At 44.0% G+C, this 15,546-nt stretch overlaps 2 protein-coding genes across 2 annotated transcripts; one reads left to right on the top strand and one right to left on the bottom strand.

Annotated features, from left to right (window-relative positions):
• Positions 1-1,948: 1,948 nt before the first annotated feature.
• Positions 1,949-5,324, bottom strand: LOC128731653 (pancreas transcription factor 1 subunit alpha). Its single transcript, XM_053824784.1, has 3 exons — positions 4,915-5,324; positions 4,213-4,529; positions 1,949-2,140 (listed from the first exon to the last, which is right to left on the bottom strand). The coding sequence occupies exons 1-3, from the start codon at positions 5,322-5,324 to the stop codon at positions 1,977-1,979; spliced, it is 891 nt and encodes a 296-aa protein (XP_053680759.1). The 3' UTR covers positions 1,949-1,976.
• A 6,634-nt stretch (positions 5,325-11,958) lies between these two features.
• LOC128731650 (solute carrier family 35 member B1 homolog) lies at positions 11,959-13,350 on the top strand. The gene is made up of 2 exons (XM_053824782.1): positions 11,959-12,227; positions 12,305-13,350. The coding sequence occupies exons 1-2, from the start codon at positions 12,026-12,028 to the stop codon at positions 13,120-13,122; spliced, it is 1,020 nt and encodes a 339-aa protein (XP_053680757.1). The 5' UTR covers positions 11,959-12,025; the 3' UTR covers positions 13,123-13,350.
• The last annotated feature ends 2,196 nt before the right edge of the window (positions 13,351-15,546 follow it).

Raw genomic sequence — 15,546 nt, forward strand, 5'->3', positions numbered from 1 at the left:
CGCTGTAGAAAATAGCAAATAAATCTCTGGACAGGAAACTAACAATTGAAAACAGAGCTAGCTTGTGACTGTTAATTTTCGTTGCTTCTGTGATAGAAAGATTAAACAAAATGTCGCAAGAAAGGCGAAGGATTTAATTTATCTCGGTGAGAAAATTGCATTCTGTGAAATTGGTTCATTTCGAGGTACGTTTGAATAACGAAAAAAAAGCAGATCATCGTTTTTTTATCTGTTGAAGTGGTGATATTAATCTCAATTGGTGGTTTTATTAAATTTTACACTATGCAATCCCGCTCCCGACCGGTCGATGTCGAGCGGGGAATTAAAATTTCCGCCTGACCGGCGACTCGTACCGCAGTTCCCTGAAGGACCCTTTTCCACCCGAAAGAATCACTTTTAATCGCCCCGCAGGATTTTAGCACCCTCCGATTGAAATACAATTAAGTTCCAACCGACCGGGTTGTGGGTCCGAAAGGGGCGTTCCAGTTGATCCAGTCGGGATCATCAAATCTCCCTATACGCATATCCGTGGCTGCATTTAGCCGACCCCTAAACTATCTTCAAATGCACATCTCGTGCTCTCGTTCAGCCCGTTTGCTGATCAATTGTGGCGTTGCGTTATTATTTCTTTCTAAACTCAGCCCTAGCACCCTTGTGAGTGGGTTTTTTTTCAGATGTTTTCTTTTTTTTCTTTCGCTTTTCTGCGCGGTGTGTGTTTTGCTAATTTTTTGTTCCCTGTTTTCCTGGCACCCGACCGTTAGGATGTGTCACAATCCACCTAAAAGCGGATTCCGAACGATCGCGCTAGCTGCTTTGATTTTTAAACCCCATCAAGTGTCAGCCTTAATCCTGTGCTCAGTGTAATTGAAAAGTCTACTTCTTTTCATCAAATACTCTCAGCAATGGCATTAACACGCAAGATCGCTGGAAGTGGAAACGTTACCGAAGCGTACGAAGTTGCGTTAGTATCCTTTTTGACAGTTTAAAATTATACATCTTTACATATCGCACTCATGCGTAAATTTATGCTGGACTTAACTGATCCGACTATTTCACGGCGTTATGGTCTAAAAAGTTTCTGCGAGCCTGCTGGGTTTACCAGCAGGAAAAGCATAACGTATCGCTAACAAATCACCGTTAACGGTGATCGAAACACAATATCACTCAGGCAAGTTTTGTTTGCTCAGGTGGACACCGTTTCTTGCGGCACGGGGAGGGGATTCGCTTTTGCTCTAAGGGAAGAATATTAACAATCAAAAACGGATACACTGGTTGGGACTTTCAAATGCACACGCGAAAGCAAACAAAGCTTACGGCGACTACACAAAAAAAACAACAAGTTCGCTTAGGCCCAACGATGGGCGAAGTGCATTAAAACAACAAACGTTGCACCCTTTCGGTGGCTGAAAGACACACGAGGATGATGAGAACACAGTTTTAATGAAGCGCTAAAATTTGGATGTTTTTTAAACCCGATCGATTCCCCCTTTGCTAGTCGGCTGGCGGTGCCGTGTGTCGGAAAGGATTACGGGTCCTTAAGTGTCGCCCGGAAGTGCGAATGAGTGACGGGGGATTTTGAAGGCGTGTGTGTGAGAGAGAGAGAGGAAGGTAATACTTTGAGGCTGCTTGCAGTAATATGGTACTGAAGCTATGAACGGTAAAAGTTTTGTAAAATAAGAGCGCCCAATATTTTAGAATATCTTACAGATCAATAAATTGTCCGTAAAAGAGATGATATTTATATCGAAGATGATAATATCATCAATTGTGAAATTGTTTCAATTCAGTTGCTATTAAAATAAAGCATTTTTTCGTGGTGAAAGAAAATTAGCAAGCTTGTAACAAGTTGAGCGAAACCAGTTAAGATAATAGTAATTATGCGTTTATTTACATGGGTATTTCCGGTAACATCAACACCGAAGAGAGCATAGACTAGATTGTTGTTGCACATGTTGGTTGGGACTAGGGACGGTCGTCTAGCAGATGCCATTCGTAGTGGCGTACGTGGACGGGCCAGCGGCGATATTGCGATGGTTGCCACGAGGATCTTCCGGGCGCCAAATGCGCGCAAAATAGCGTCCATTAGCGTTCCGGTCGCCCTTTCGGTGCCAGGAGAGCGAATGTGCTTGACCGCTGCCACCTGCGCGTAGGAGAGATAGAGAAAGTGACGATGTGAAAATGGGTGCTAGCAGGATGTGACGAAGAAGGAAGCAATTTGTTCCGGTTCTGGTGGCATCCCCCGTAGAAGGGTAGTTTGCTGGAGCAAATAGAATATACACTCACGTATTTTTAAGGACAAATTTCTGTACCTTTGTTTGGCACAAACACTAGTGAAAAACGTGCCCCTGAGCCGAGCTTTGTTTACAGTTGCTCCCGCCCTCGAGGACGCTCGTACCGTTGTTTCCTTTTAGAACCACCCCCGGTAAGAGATAACAAATCGTGGAAACGAGCGCCTCTGAGAAGGGAAGCATGTGCACGCATTTCCCAGGAATCTTTACAAGCACTCAAACGTTCTTCCCGCTGGCTGGCTGACATCGCATTTGGGACTGAACCAAAACAAGGAGTAAAGCAAGTAAAAGTAAAGCAACAACAAAAAAAAGAGAAACAAGATGGAGGATGATTGGCGTTTGCGCAAAATCGCATCTCGACACGCAACGGTACGGACCCCGGCTCCGACACGGATGACTGTCGTGTTTTTCCTGGTGGAAATTCCCCACTCACTATAGTCTGCAAACGAGTCCTCAGGCGCCAGTATCCTGACCCTGGTGTCCTCCGGCAAAGGACGCAAACGAAGCACACCCGTGCCAAGGATGCGCGGGTGGGCGTGAGAATTTTGTGCTTATCGTTCAGGTGGCCCGGTTCCATCGAGTGGAGCGGATTTGTCGGGCATTAGGCATTGGGCAAATGGGGAGAATTCGGGCAAGCATGACGGCTGCTTTGGTGGGTACGAAAGCGAGCGCCATGTTTTGGTTGAATGGAATTAATCGATCGAAAAGGGAATTTTCCGGCGTTCAAGTAAACGCATGAATTTCTTGAACTTCCTAACTTATATAGAATATGTTCAAGCGATATAAAGCATTGTATCATCATACAATTTATGGTACAATTTGCTGATATATGCTGGTTTTACCTATGTTATCGACTTTGATTTAATAATGAATTTTTTTGTACATTTGTATGATTGAAAATAAGTTTGCTTTTTATCCCAAAACGAGCACTCGAGAATTTAAGTTACGAAAACCTTCACATATATGAAGGTTTTTTTTAATTTGCAATATTTAATTACTTAGGCTGAGTTCAACGAAGCAAGAGGCCATAGAATATTTCTAAACAAACTTCATGCACTTACGATTCTACACTGTTTATCAGTGAGTCGTAAATGCAAGAATGTTCGCCATGATTTAGAACTCCTTAAAGCGATTTGTGTATTATTTCCTCTGCTATCCTCTGCTGCAATATCTCCAGGAGTTTTCTTTTCTAATCTAATTCGCTTCGCCAAACTGTTTCCCTAGCATGTTTCAATCAACACGCTTTCAACTCTTATGGCACATAATTGCTCACCGTTTTCATGCGATCCAAATAACCGCATACACTTCCCAAAAAAAACCCTTTCCATACCGTAGATCTCACAGATCTAATACATTCACCGGTCGACGCATCCGGTACCATTCCATCTTCATCACAGCTGGCATTTCGGTGGCGCCCTTTCGCATCGCACATTGGCAAACCCCGAGACGCCACAGAACTGATGGTGAACAAATTCAATTTACCAACCGGCAACCGAAAAACGGCCAAAAGTGCATTCGATTTATTCATGCCCCGTCGCAGCACCGGGCGCATATGGACGACTCATCGCGGGGCAACACCGTGACACAATAACTGCATCAGTCACGGTTTCCGGCACATTAGCCATCCCCGGTAACGGTGTAGGCTTCACGTTGGTCCGACGGAGCACCATTTAGCCTGTGCAATACGAACGCAATCGAAACCTTCGGCCCAAAAATGGGGTTGCGGCGTGATCTCGCCGGAAAAAAGTCAATTCGCCACGGAACATTTGAGATCTACCAAAACACAGCCGCCGCCCGAGGAAGCCACCAATCGTCGGCCAATCCGGGTTGGACCAGTTGGCCAGCGCACCTTTAGCGACAGCACACCTTCAAAACCAACCGGACGTTTGTGGTAAAGGACATCAACTTGGGTCGTGAAGCTTACCGCGGACTATGAACTTTTTGGGCGGCTCCTTCACCGGGACTCGTTTGACACCGTTTGTGCCCGCTTCGTTGCCGTTCTTGTCCTTGCGCAGCATCTCGCCCAGGAACGAGATGTAGCTGATGGCCAGCTTTAGCGTGTCGACCTTGCTGAGCCGCTTCTCGTACGGCAGGGTTGGTATGTGCGTCCGCAAGCCCTCGAAAGCCTCGTTGATGCTTTGCATCCTTCGTCGCTCGCGCAAATTGGCCGCCTGGCGTTGTTGGGCCTGCTGCGAGGCACACTTTGGCCGCCGATATTTGGATGTGCGATTGCTGTAGATTCTGCCGAGGAGAAAGATGTTAGGAGATCAGTTAAACTTCATTTATTTTTAACAATGACTGATGGTTGAAAGATACAATTAGTTAATACATACAAGAGACCCATTTTAATGATTGATGAGCTCAAAAATAATATAACACTATTCCAGGGAATTTAATTTAAAACGATTGAAAATACTAATGAGTAATCTACGAAATATTTCAAGTACACCTTTTTAGTCGCTCTTGTATTCTTCAACGAATATATTTGGAAACAGTGATTCCTACTATTGGTAAATGGCCATGGGAAATTCCTCTCAACTTGAATGGCAGATTTTTTTGTATATCTACAACACTTTTTCTTAATCACTACATTCTTTGGGGTAAAATTTCAACCACAATATCTTACTCTTTAATGGAATCATTATTTTCCTGGTCACTGTTGAAGCCACAGTACGAATCACTGTCGGTGGTGTTTTCGTCGTCGGCAAGGAAAAAGTCCGAACTGTTGGACGTGGTCGAATCGACATTATTCGCCTGATGCAGATGCTGCTGCTGATGATCGTGATGGTGCTGGTCCTGGTGAAAGTCCTGCAAATGACGATGGTGGTGGTGATGATGATGATGGTGATGATGATTCAGGTGATGATCGGCATCCAGATGCGTCTGGTGATGTTGCTGTTGCTGGTGCTGCTGCTGGCAGGAATGCTGCTGCACATGGTGTAACGGTTGCTGGCTTTGGTGCTGATGCACCGACGGCCCTTCGAAAAGATGCCGGCTCATCACCGCCTCGAAATCGAACGAGTCCATCGAGAACATGTTGGAATCGGATCGAGTAGCGGTCTTCGATCGCTGCTTACTTAATGACTAGATGCGTGACTAGATTCGTTGCAATCTCTGATCATGGGTATGGTCTTACATGGTTTCAGTTAGATTTACATTTTCTTTTCCTTTCACATTAAGTTTGATTCATTTATCACCACCTCTTGCCTCCCCAGGGGATAATTTTTGCACTCGTTCACACGCTCATTGAGGCTATCCGATTAGCCACCACTACTTGCTCCGGAAGTTCACAGTGGCTCACTTTTCCGCACCCAATCCGGTCACAATCGTTTTTCCCACCAGGGACACGTGGCCCCGTGTAAACATGGTGGTGGGTGTGCTAATGAGCTCAATTGGCGTGACAATGGGCGTCACGGCGGGCGGCTGTTTGCATAAAAATCACTTCCGATGGTTAAAGGTTTCACTTAACTCCCTCAGCACCGCCCCTGAACGGTCACGTGTCGGCCACTTGTCCTGGCGTCGGTTGTTAGTGGGTGAACACCTCCTACCCCGGAGCACACTTCCGGAAGCCGGTGGTGAACTTGAAGAAAACCTGTCCGAGGTACCGTTTCGACGGAAAAGCGTTTGCCGCGTAGAGGTCCCAGTGCTGTTTTCCCGATGGTAACCCCAGGAGAGTCGGCAAAGGACTAACGGTTCGAGCGGTCGCACGTTGAACGTACGCATTGATAGCGAAGCGAATCAACGATGGGCGATATTGGCGAGGGGCGAAGTGACGAAACGGGGCTGGGAAAACAAATAGGGGTATTTGCATTTGCGTCTGCAGTAGTCCCGGTGCTGCGTTCGTATCGAGTGTGTGTGTGTATGTGCCTCAGGATGTGAGGGAAAACGAGGGTTCTCGCTCTGCAAGCCCGACCAAACCACGCCCGTTAGCGCCGATTGGTCGAAGACCTTGTTGCTTATCCTGAATACGCTCCATGCGCACTGGAGATCCTGCCATGGAGCGAGCATTGCGTATGGGCTGGATACTGCGGTATTCTGTGAATGTTTTTAATATTCCTTTTATATGTTTTGATTAATGATTATTGTTTTCATCTTAGCATATGAAACATGTATAATCTTTTAAACTAAAGTTTCTAATGATGATATTGAATTTTGTTTGTGTTTACTCGAGGTCCTACTGTTGCATTTGTTTGTTTTTTAAATTTATTGAATTTGAGTAATTTTATATATTATTTTCTTCTATTTAGTATTTCATATCCCTTTAAAAAATTACTACTTTAAAAAATTAAAAAAATGTCACTTAAAGAATTATTGTTAAGTCAAATATCTACAATACTATATATTATTTATTGTTATTGAATGGACGACTTAGTTTTACTAGTTTCTTTGTTCTCATAAAAATATTTCATCGATTATATTCAACTTGTTTTCAGTTTCAGTTCAGTTTTATTTTCATTCATATGAATTTTTTCAGTTTTTCAGGATCACTTATTATTTTTGGCATATTCTTTCTATAATATTCACATTTTTTTTTGCTTAGAAAAAATATTTGTTTCATATCATTTCATTTGTTGCATTGTTTATGGCGCACTATACTATTGCTGCATTATAGAAATTTAATATTAATCTTCATCCAAAAATAATGTCTATCAATCGTTTTTAAATTTGTTTAGAATCAATCCTGACCGTCATTAGATCAAAACATGCTTTAAATACTTCCGTTCCGTTTCCCTTCGATGAGTGGCTGTTTGCGGAAGAATATTTGTGGGTTTTGCACCCAAACAACCTCCTTCCCCTGTCTCTTACCGCTACCGTGACCTTTCAAACGGATCGTTCCACAGGCACATTCCCGTTTGCCGCATAAATTTCGCACCCACGAACTCTACCCTCGTTCACACTCGGAGAAAACGGTGAACAATCATCCCTGAAGAGAGGTTGCCCTTTTTACCGGCCTACACCCCCTACAGGGCACCGATTTGTAGCCCATCACCCCTGCCATCAGCCAACGGGGGCAAACACAGCTGGGCCGACTGGAGACGGGTGCTCGCATTTCACTTCCGAGGGGACCGAGGGCTAATGTCCTAATTCAGTGCGCTTGCGGTGAAAATTGCTCCGTTTGCCGCAGTTCCCGGTACTGGGCGGAGCGATCTCGATGGAATTTTCGCACTTTTCTCGGCCACCAACGCTCTCGAGGATGATGGGGGGCGTATTGATGCATTTTCCTGACTGCTGGCTATCGTCACCTGGCGTTAGGAAAGAAAAGTGGACAGAGTGATTCGATACTTCGAACAAGGATGACACTCAAAGAGGGTGGCTCATGACGACTATCACGGTGCGTTCATGCATGTGGAACCGTTTCCGGTCGTTTGCGTGAACACGCTGGCAAGGTGTAGAAGGTCGTCTGCAAAAAAGAGGGAAATGACGTCCACCTGCCTCGGAGATGGGCTTGGAATGTGTTCGTTCTTGTCGCACATCAGTTAATGTTTTATGTTTCGGCTCCAATGCAGCACCCAGTATCACCCAGTCCTTACCACTGCTTGAGCGGACCGAAACAGGCATGTTGAAAAAAAAACTTGTAATTTACCATTGTTTCATCGTGCCCTAGGACCTTGTCGTCTTAATTACTATCATAATGCATACGGTCCGGTTCAACCACAATGACCTACGAGGGGGCGTGCAATGAAAAACGTATCCTTGCGCTCGACCGGAAGGTATTGGTTAAAAAAGATAGTTATTAAACATTCACATGTTCTTCTAGCGGCTCTGGTAGGATCTGTATTACATGTTTTACGTACGCTCTAACCCTTCCTAGCGAACCATGGAACATGTGTTCTATTGTTGTGGGTGCGTTGTATTTTTTTTTTGGTTGAGTGTTCACCCTCTCCAAGAACACGTGCGTAAGCGCAATCGTACGTGAGGTTAAGTGGCGAATATCGGTAATCGATGTCAAAGTTCCGAGTCCCTCCGTAATGAAGCGTTTTACGACTGGAAACAATTTCCACACGCCCGGTATAGAAGGTGTGTGCTCTGCTGGATATCGTGAGTGAATATTTCATTTAACACATTATTTTTGGTGTGGAGAGATAAAAGTAAAACGGGATCATAACGAAGGTATCGAAGAAACCAAAATCGTAATGATAGCTTAGAAAAGAACGGCTATTCGGTTAGAGCCACTACTAATTAGGTGTTAGATAAGTTTTGTTGTTTTAGTTTTTTGTTCTATTTCAGCAGTTTTCACTTTTTACGAATGTACTTTTTAAACAGTTTTAATGTGTGTTGTGCATGCATGCATTTAAAGTTTATGATAGTAATATCTGTGGTAGATTTTTCAGAATTTTTATCTTTTCGCCTTTTGCTTATATCGTTTTGATATTGCTTTTTTTCGATATTAACTAGAAAGTATATTGACAAGTTAAACATAATGTATAGTTTTTAAATATTCCACATGTTTTTGATAAAAATATAAATTGTTAAACTATGCTCCTATTTTACTTTGTTAGTTTTCCGAATTGGCCAAAAGATTAACAAACTTTTCGTTACTGCGTTTCTACAGCACTGCTCATTGGGATGTGAGATATTTGTAAGTTTATGATCCATTCAATTGAAAACATTTCGTCAGTTGATACACCAATGCAAAATACATTGAATCCCTTTGATACTGTATTGTTACTCAATACTTTAAAAAATATACTTACTAATACAATACTTAGTAATAAAGAAACAAAATAAAATAGATCGATTGCAGTAAAGCAATGAAATCCTTTTGAATCACCGATTCCGCAGGCCAACTGACGGCCAGGCGATCGAACGAACGAATCCTACGCGTGGGAAAATCGATTGCACACAGCATATGCACAACCATTTATTACATCCAGCAAAACCTTCTCCAAAGGGGGCCCCGCTGCATACCAAATGATGATAATATATCATACTATCGCCCACCCTCAACCGGTGACGAGCTGCATGCAACACGGCGAGGGTTTTCAAACTTTTCCAAAAAAGGTCTCTTTCCGAGCGGCGATCGGTTGGAAAAGCACCTGAGAGTAGGCCTACGCACCCAAGAAAAACAAGAGGGTCAGTGGAGTGTGTGTGTGTGCATCTGATTTTCACGAAGAGGCGAAAGCAAACACTTCATTTTCATTTATGCTGCATCACACCACTCGGTAGCGTCTAAGCATATGCATTTTTTTTTTCATCATACCGAACCTTTCAATGGAAAAGCTCACTCGAGCAGCGCTTTGATAGATAGCTATCAAAATCAATATACGGTTGCGGCGCGCGCTATCGTACCGATCGAAATCTGTTCGTATTGAGGGAAGGGAACCATTTTTACAACTGAATAAACAACTAATCGCCTGATAATTATCGCTATACCACCGCGACCGGCGCGCAGGGACGAGGGACATCATGGGCGCGCGCGCGATCCCGATGCTCGTGTATCGCTTATGCTCTTCATTATGTTGCGACCCTCGCGCGGGTTTTGCCCTCGTCCCTTCAGGCAGGGGTGTTGGCCGAGCGTTTTGTTTGGTGCGGTTTTTCGGAACCCCGCTTCGCTGCAAAACGCATCCCCGTCGTAGATCGTTAAACCGTGCGCATCGGAAAACAATAATAACTTAATTTTACGCCGGAACGGAAACGGTTCGCCGGATCTAGGGCTGCTGCTATACCACCGGCTGCTGAAGGCTGTGTGTGCCGTGCCTGTACCCATTACACAATAGGTGCATCCGCAAGAAGAGTGATATCAGTGGCGTGATAGTGCCGCTCCGGTGGAATTGTTCTTGCGGGGACGGATCTTATCAAAGCCTGTTTTGACGTTGGACATCTTCTCGCGGCGTGGCCCGAGGGAGCGGTTAAAATTGTGCGTGTAATGCTCGGTCAATTCAAATAGGAGGCGCATGAATAGGATATAGTTTGTTTGTTCGGTGTTCCTATTGAATTAGTTCTGTTTGAAGTAGTTGGTACTTTGCTATAATAATTTTTTTAAAATAATGTCTGTCAACTGTTGATTTGGAGAAGCAGCTCTATTATGCCGAATTGGTGGCCCACGGTCTGCCATAACTTAATATGATGCCCGTAAACAGACGATCAACAAAGTTTTGCTTGATGAATTGAAAAGTTCTTTTGTAATAGAGTAAACTACTAAGCCAAAACAACATTATGATTAGGATAAAGTCCTAACTACTTTTGCGGAGCTAAACCTCTCCGCTGATGCAATGAGTGAAACATACCTTTTTCAAACCTTTTAGTTTGGACTGATAATTTATCGCACCAAAAATGAGACTATGAATGATAGAAGTGCACATTGGTGTTGTTAACAGAGTTGAATAATAAGTAATAATAATAACAACACAGAGTAAAATAAATAAGTTAAAGATAAATTCACATCATATGAATGACATTATATGCGAAATTGTTAATATCATGTAAATCCAAACTAAATTGCTTGGAAAAACAGTTGATTTGAATTTGAAGGCATCAAAATGACTACTGTTTTCTTAAAGCAGACCTCATCACACTTTTATTGAAGTAATAATTTATTTGGCTTATTAAAATTATATAACCTCTATTTCTTACACATAGTATCAGCTTTACTAATAAAATTGATGAATATATGAGGTCCTTTTTTTCTAATCTCTAGAAGCATTCAAAGACAATGATTTGATCTGTTCCACAAAGGTACATAAGATAAACATTTGTTTCTTCAATTACTTCCGTTATTACTTTTTCTTACGTATGGTATTCAGGACTCTAAATCAGGAATTCTTAACTGTAGAGAAATGAAAAAAGACACATACATGAATGAATTTTCAGCTGGTCTGCTGGTATAATATTTCGTCTGGTTAGTTCTTTAACCACAGCAACGATCATTTCTCATTGTCGTATCGCTTTTTAGTAAATAGATCGGCATTTAACCGAGTCAGCCCGGGATAAGGCTCACAGCTTCTGTTGGGAGGAAATGCCTTTCAGTCCAAAACAATTATACAAATCTCAATGGGGCCTGGGCATCCCTAAATAAATAATAATAATGATAAATTGCCCGGCATTTACCGTATGATGAATATAGTTCATAACTTACTTACCCTTGTAGTAGCGCTGTCATTCCATGTATACCGAAAGCCTAAGAGTACGAAAGTCGATCTCCACCAATCGATCGATGTTTCATACATAAACGGTATATATACATATATTTATGTTACAATCAATTGCATGGTTGAAGTCTGGGTTAAAATGGATTTATCATCTGCCAAACTGTTATACGTAGCAGCTGGACTACTGTCAGGAAAATGAAAACATCTGACGTGTCGCGTTTGACGTTTGCTAAACCAATTTTCGAATAAGTGTGAGTGTTTGTTTTGGTCGGCATTGTTATTGCTGCATTCTTTTATATTTATTTATAATTAAAACGGTGTTTCTATATTTTGTATTCAGAATGAACTGAAATGAGCATCGTTACATAGTACGTACGTGTACGTTGCATTACGTTGGTGAATAATATCGATTATATTTTTTAAAAAGAAGATCTACTTCACCAAGTGAAGTAAAAGAAGAAGCAGTAAAAGGTTTACGTGTTCTTTTCCGTGTGGCAACAAATTCATGTCGTGCTAAGTAATTTCATTCCACCACACTACGTGCCATGAATTGCAATTTGAACCACATCGTGTGCGCAATTTAACCCGCTCTAGAGACATTTCTCGCGTAGCTTAAACTCATCGCTAGTGTTAACCGAGCTCTGAACGATGTCGGGAACCAAACAAACACTGGTGATCTCGGCCGTGGGCATCTTTGTGTGTTACTTTTACTTTGCGATTCTCCAAGAAAAGATCACTCGCGGCCGGTACGGTGATGAGGTTCAGGAGGATGGCTCTCGAGGCGAGCGTTTTACCTATATGTTGGCTCTCGTCGGCGTGCAATGTGTCTGCAATTGGATGTTTGCAAAAGGTTTGCATTTGATAAGATTTCTTTTGGCTCTCAAGTTCTTCTTGTGGTAACGTGTAACATTTAATTTTGCTCTTCAGCTCTTCTTGTAATCACACCGCAACCGGTGGATGGTACGCCAAAGGTTTACTACGCCTCCAGCGCTCTCACGTACCTGCTAGCTATGATTAGCTCCAACATGGCCCTACGATGGGTTGCTTACCCGATGCAGGTCGTAGCAAAAGCCGCCAAGCCGATTCCGGTGATGCTACTGGGTGTGATCGTTGGCCGAAAAAGCTATCCTGTGCAAAAGTACCTGTTCGTGTTACTGATCGTGGTCGGCGTGGTGCTGTTCATGTTTAAGGACGGAAAAGGATCAACTGGACCCGTACTGGAACACGAAACGCTCGGTCAGTTGCTGCTGGTGATGAGCCTCGCAATGGATGGCCTTACCGGGGCCATTCAAGAACGAATGCGTGCGCACAGCGCCCCCTCCGCCCAGCACATGATGTTGGCGATGAACGGCTGGAGTGCGATGATAGTGTCCGTCGGGCTGGTTGTGACTGGCGAAGGCAAGGCATTCATTATGTTTGCTAGCAGGCATCCTCAGCTTTTCACACATCTTACTCTACTGGCGCTGACCGGTGCGTTGGGTCAGCTGTTCATATTCATGATGGTATCCTCTTTCGGTGCGCTAGCCTGCTCGGTCGTGACGACGACAAGGAAATTCTTTACCGTGCTGTTTTCGGTGCTATTTTTTGGAAATGCGCTCTCTAATCGACAATGGATTGGAGCTGTGCTCGTATTCTGCGGTCTGTTTGCTGATATGTTCTTCGGTAAAAAGCAACCTGCTCCTAATGGCAAAATGGCTAAAGAGAAATCGAAACACGAAGCGGAGCCTATGACGAGCAAACATTAAGTCATGAGATTCTATGGCATTTAAAATATAACAATTCCATCGTGGTATTGAGCCACCCTAAAAACACAATTCATGCGCACATTGTCGTGACGGCTATTCTTCGTGACACGAAGCGAAAAGATGCTAATTCAGCCACTATCCCTCTAGCGATATACCTGTGTCCTTCTTTATTATAATTATCTAGTGAGAAAATATAGAATAAATGAAATCTTGTTTGTACGAAAGGTGTTAAAAGCTCACATGTTTTCAAATTCAAACTCACTTCTAGATGTAACACATAACTGCCTTTTATCACCTTTTATCCTAAATTAAATTTTATTTCATCTCCGCCGGTCGGCTGTGGGCGATGTTAATAACGGTGGCCGGCAAATAGGGTATATGCTAATTTAAAAGTTTTTCTAGCGTCTATGCTCAAGTTGTTAACCAACAGTTGTTCAACCTTTGGGAAAGTGCTCAAAACGATGCAGCCCTTAAAAGCCTATTATGTTGAAAATTAACGGCTATCGTGACGAGTGAAGTACAAAACCAATGCCATTCGGCAAACGTCAAAACAAGCCAACCTGATTATAAAAATGCCGCTGAATATTTCTGCCCCCAATTATTGGGAGCATGCGCAAAGCACCGGCAATCACTCCATCGCTCACATACACTCACGCAGAGGCAGTGGGATTTCTTTGTGCATGTACGTTGTTACGCCAGTGTTCATTGTTTTGACAGCTGACATCATTCGAAATTCGTAGTTTCTTCCTCGCTGTGCTCACTGTTGAAAAGAAGGATCCTTTTCCGATGACAACGATGTTATCCAGATCTACGAATCGTTAATGCCCAGCGAACACCAAACGGTACCGATAATTAGTTCTTCGCTCGTTGGTGAACCCACCGTAGAAGCAAATTATTTAATACCATCTGACGGGTTGCCTGAGATTACGAAGGATATGTTTTTTTGCGCAAATTTTCTCTCCCGGTTACGGAGCGCGTGTATGTGTGCAAAACATAACGCATTGCAGTGTGGCTCTTTTTCTCACTCGGCTGGTAACCGATATTTTATCGCACGCGTCATCGATATCTACGAGCCACTAGGCGTCCGCTCGCGCAAATCCACCATGCACGGGGGAGCAAGCGAGAAAGCCACACGCGCGCAGAAGCGTGAGAGAGAGAGAGAGAGAGCGTAAAGTCCGAACTAAGTGAAAATAGTGTTTGCCACGGCCGATTTTTCGTTGGTGCCTGCTGCTATCCCGCCAGCAGCCGCGCAGTCAGTTGCTGCGATTCGGTTCGATTTGGTCCGTGCGTCACGCGGACGGCATTTGCTCTGCGGGGTTAGTGTTTCACGCGCCGTAACAAAACTAGAGCGTTGGTGCGTTAGTCCCTGTCCCTTCCAGTGTCGACGGCGGTAGGTTCGGTTCGGAATCGCTGCGGGTGGGAAACGTGCTGGTGTGATGAAAATCCAACGCAATCTGTGGGGGGAAAAACGACCTGCTTCTCGGCAACGGGACACATCCGTATGCAGGCCGTGAACATCGGACGGATTTCGTAACCGAAGTTACCGAGGTGTGGTGGTGCTGCTGTTGTTGCTGCTTGTTGCGGCCATTTTTGCGGTGACGCTGCGTTTCGCTTGCAAAAAGCCCGTAGCGTCCGGTTGGCGACATCCGCCGCCACCCCAGGCCAGGACCGAGAAAATGCGGTACGATGATGAATAGTGAGAAGTGCGAAAATTAAAAAAAGAACGTACACCTCCGGCTGCGTTCGGGACATTCGTTTTCTGACAAGCGGCGGTCGCGCGCTCGTGAGTGGGGGAAATGTTTTCGTGTGGAACCGCGGTTGGCGGTTGTGTGAGAGCGCGAATTACGGTGGGCGTCCGCCGCTGCCAGGAGGAACAAAATATCCTTGCCCGTTGGACTCGGTCGCGTGTCCGTGGTGCTTGAGGTGTTGTCCTAACAACAAACGAGAATTGCGGCATTTTCCCATTTGCCGCATAAATGTGTGTAAGTGGGAGTGTATGCGTTTGTGTGTGTGTGTGAGAGAGAGAGAGAGAGAGAGTGAGGGAAAAGAGCGGAAAATGGTGTAAAAAAGAAAAGGTTCACGGTGTGAAAACCCTTCTATAAGGTGCAGCTTTTCCTTTGGGGTGTACACTACACAGCCCCTGGGAGTGTATTTTTCCCAACATCGGTTGTACGGAACGGATTTGTTTAGAAAGAAAACCCCCCTTTGCATGGATTGCGGCCTTTGTACACCAGAAATGCGGCATTTATCCTTCGCCCTAAAAAGAGTACGGTACACCAACAACCTGGCGAATAATATCGAATACCGGTGGCAAACCGAAAATAAAAGCAGTTTCACCACCGGCTACTAGTGCCAACGGACGGAAGATGGCAGGTAAATAATGACACAATTTCTCTCACCTGGCAAGGAGAGCATCCCTGATTA

The sequence above is a fragment of the Anopheles nili genome, chromosome 2 (assembly GCF_943737925.1).
Source record: "Anopheles nili chromosome 2, idAnoNiliSN_F5_01, whole genome shotgun sequence".
Lineage (NCBI taxonomy): Eukaryota > Metazoa > Arthropoda > Insecta > Diptera > Culicidae > Anopheles > Anopheles nili.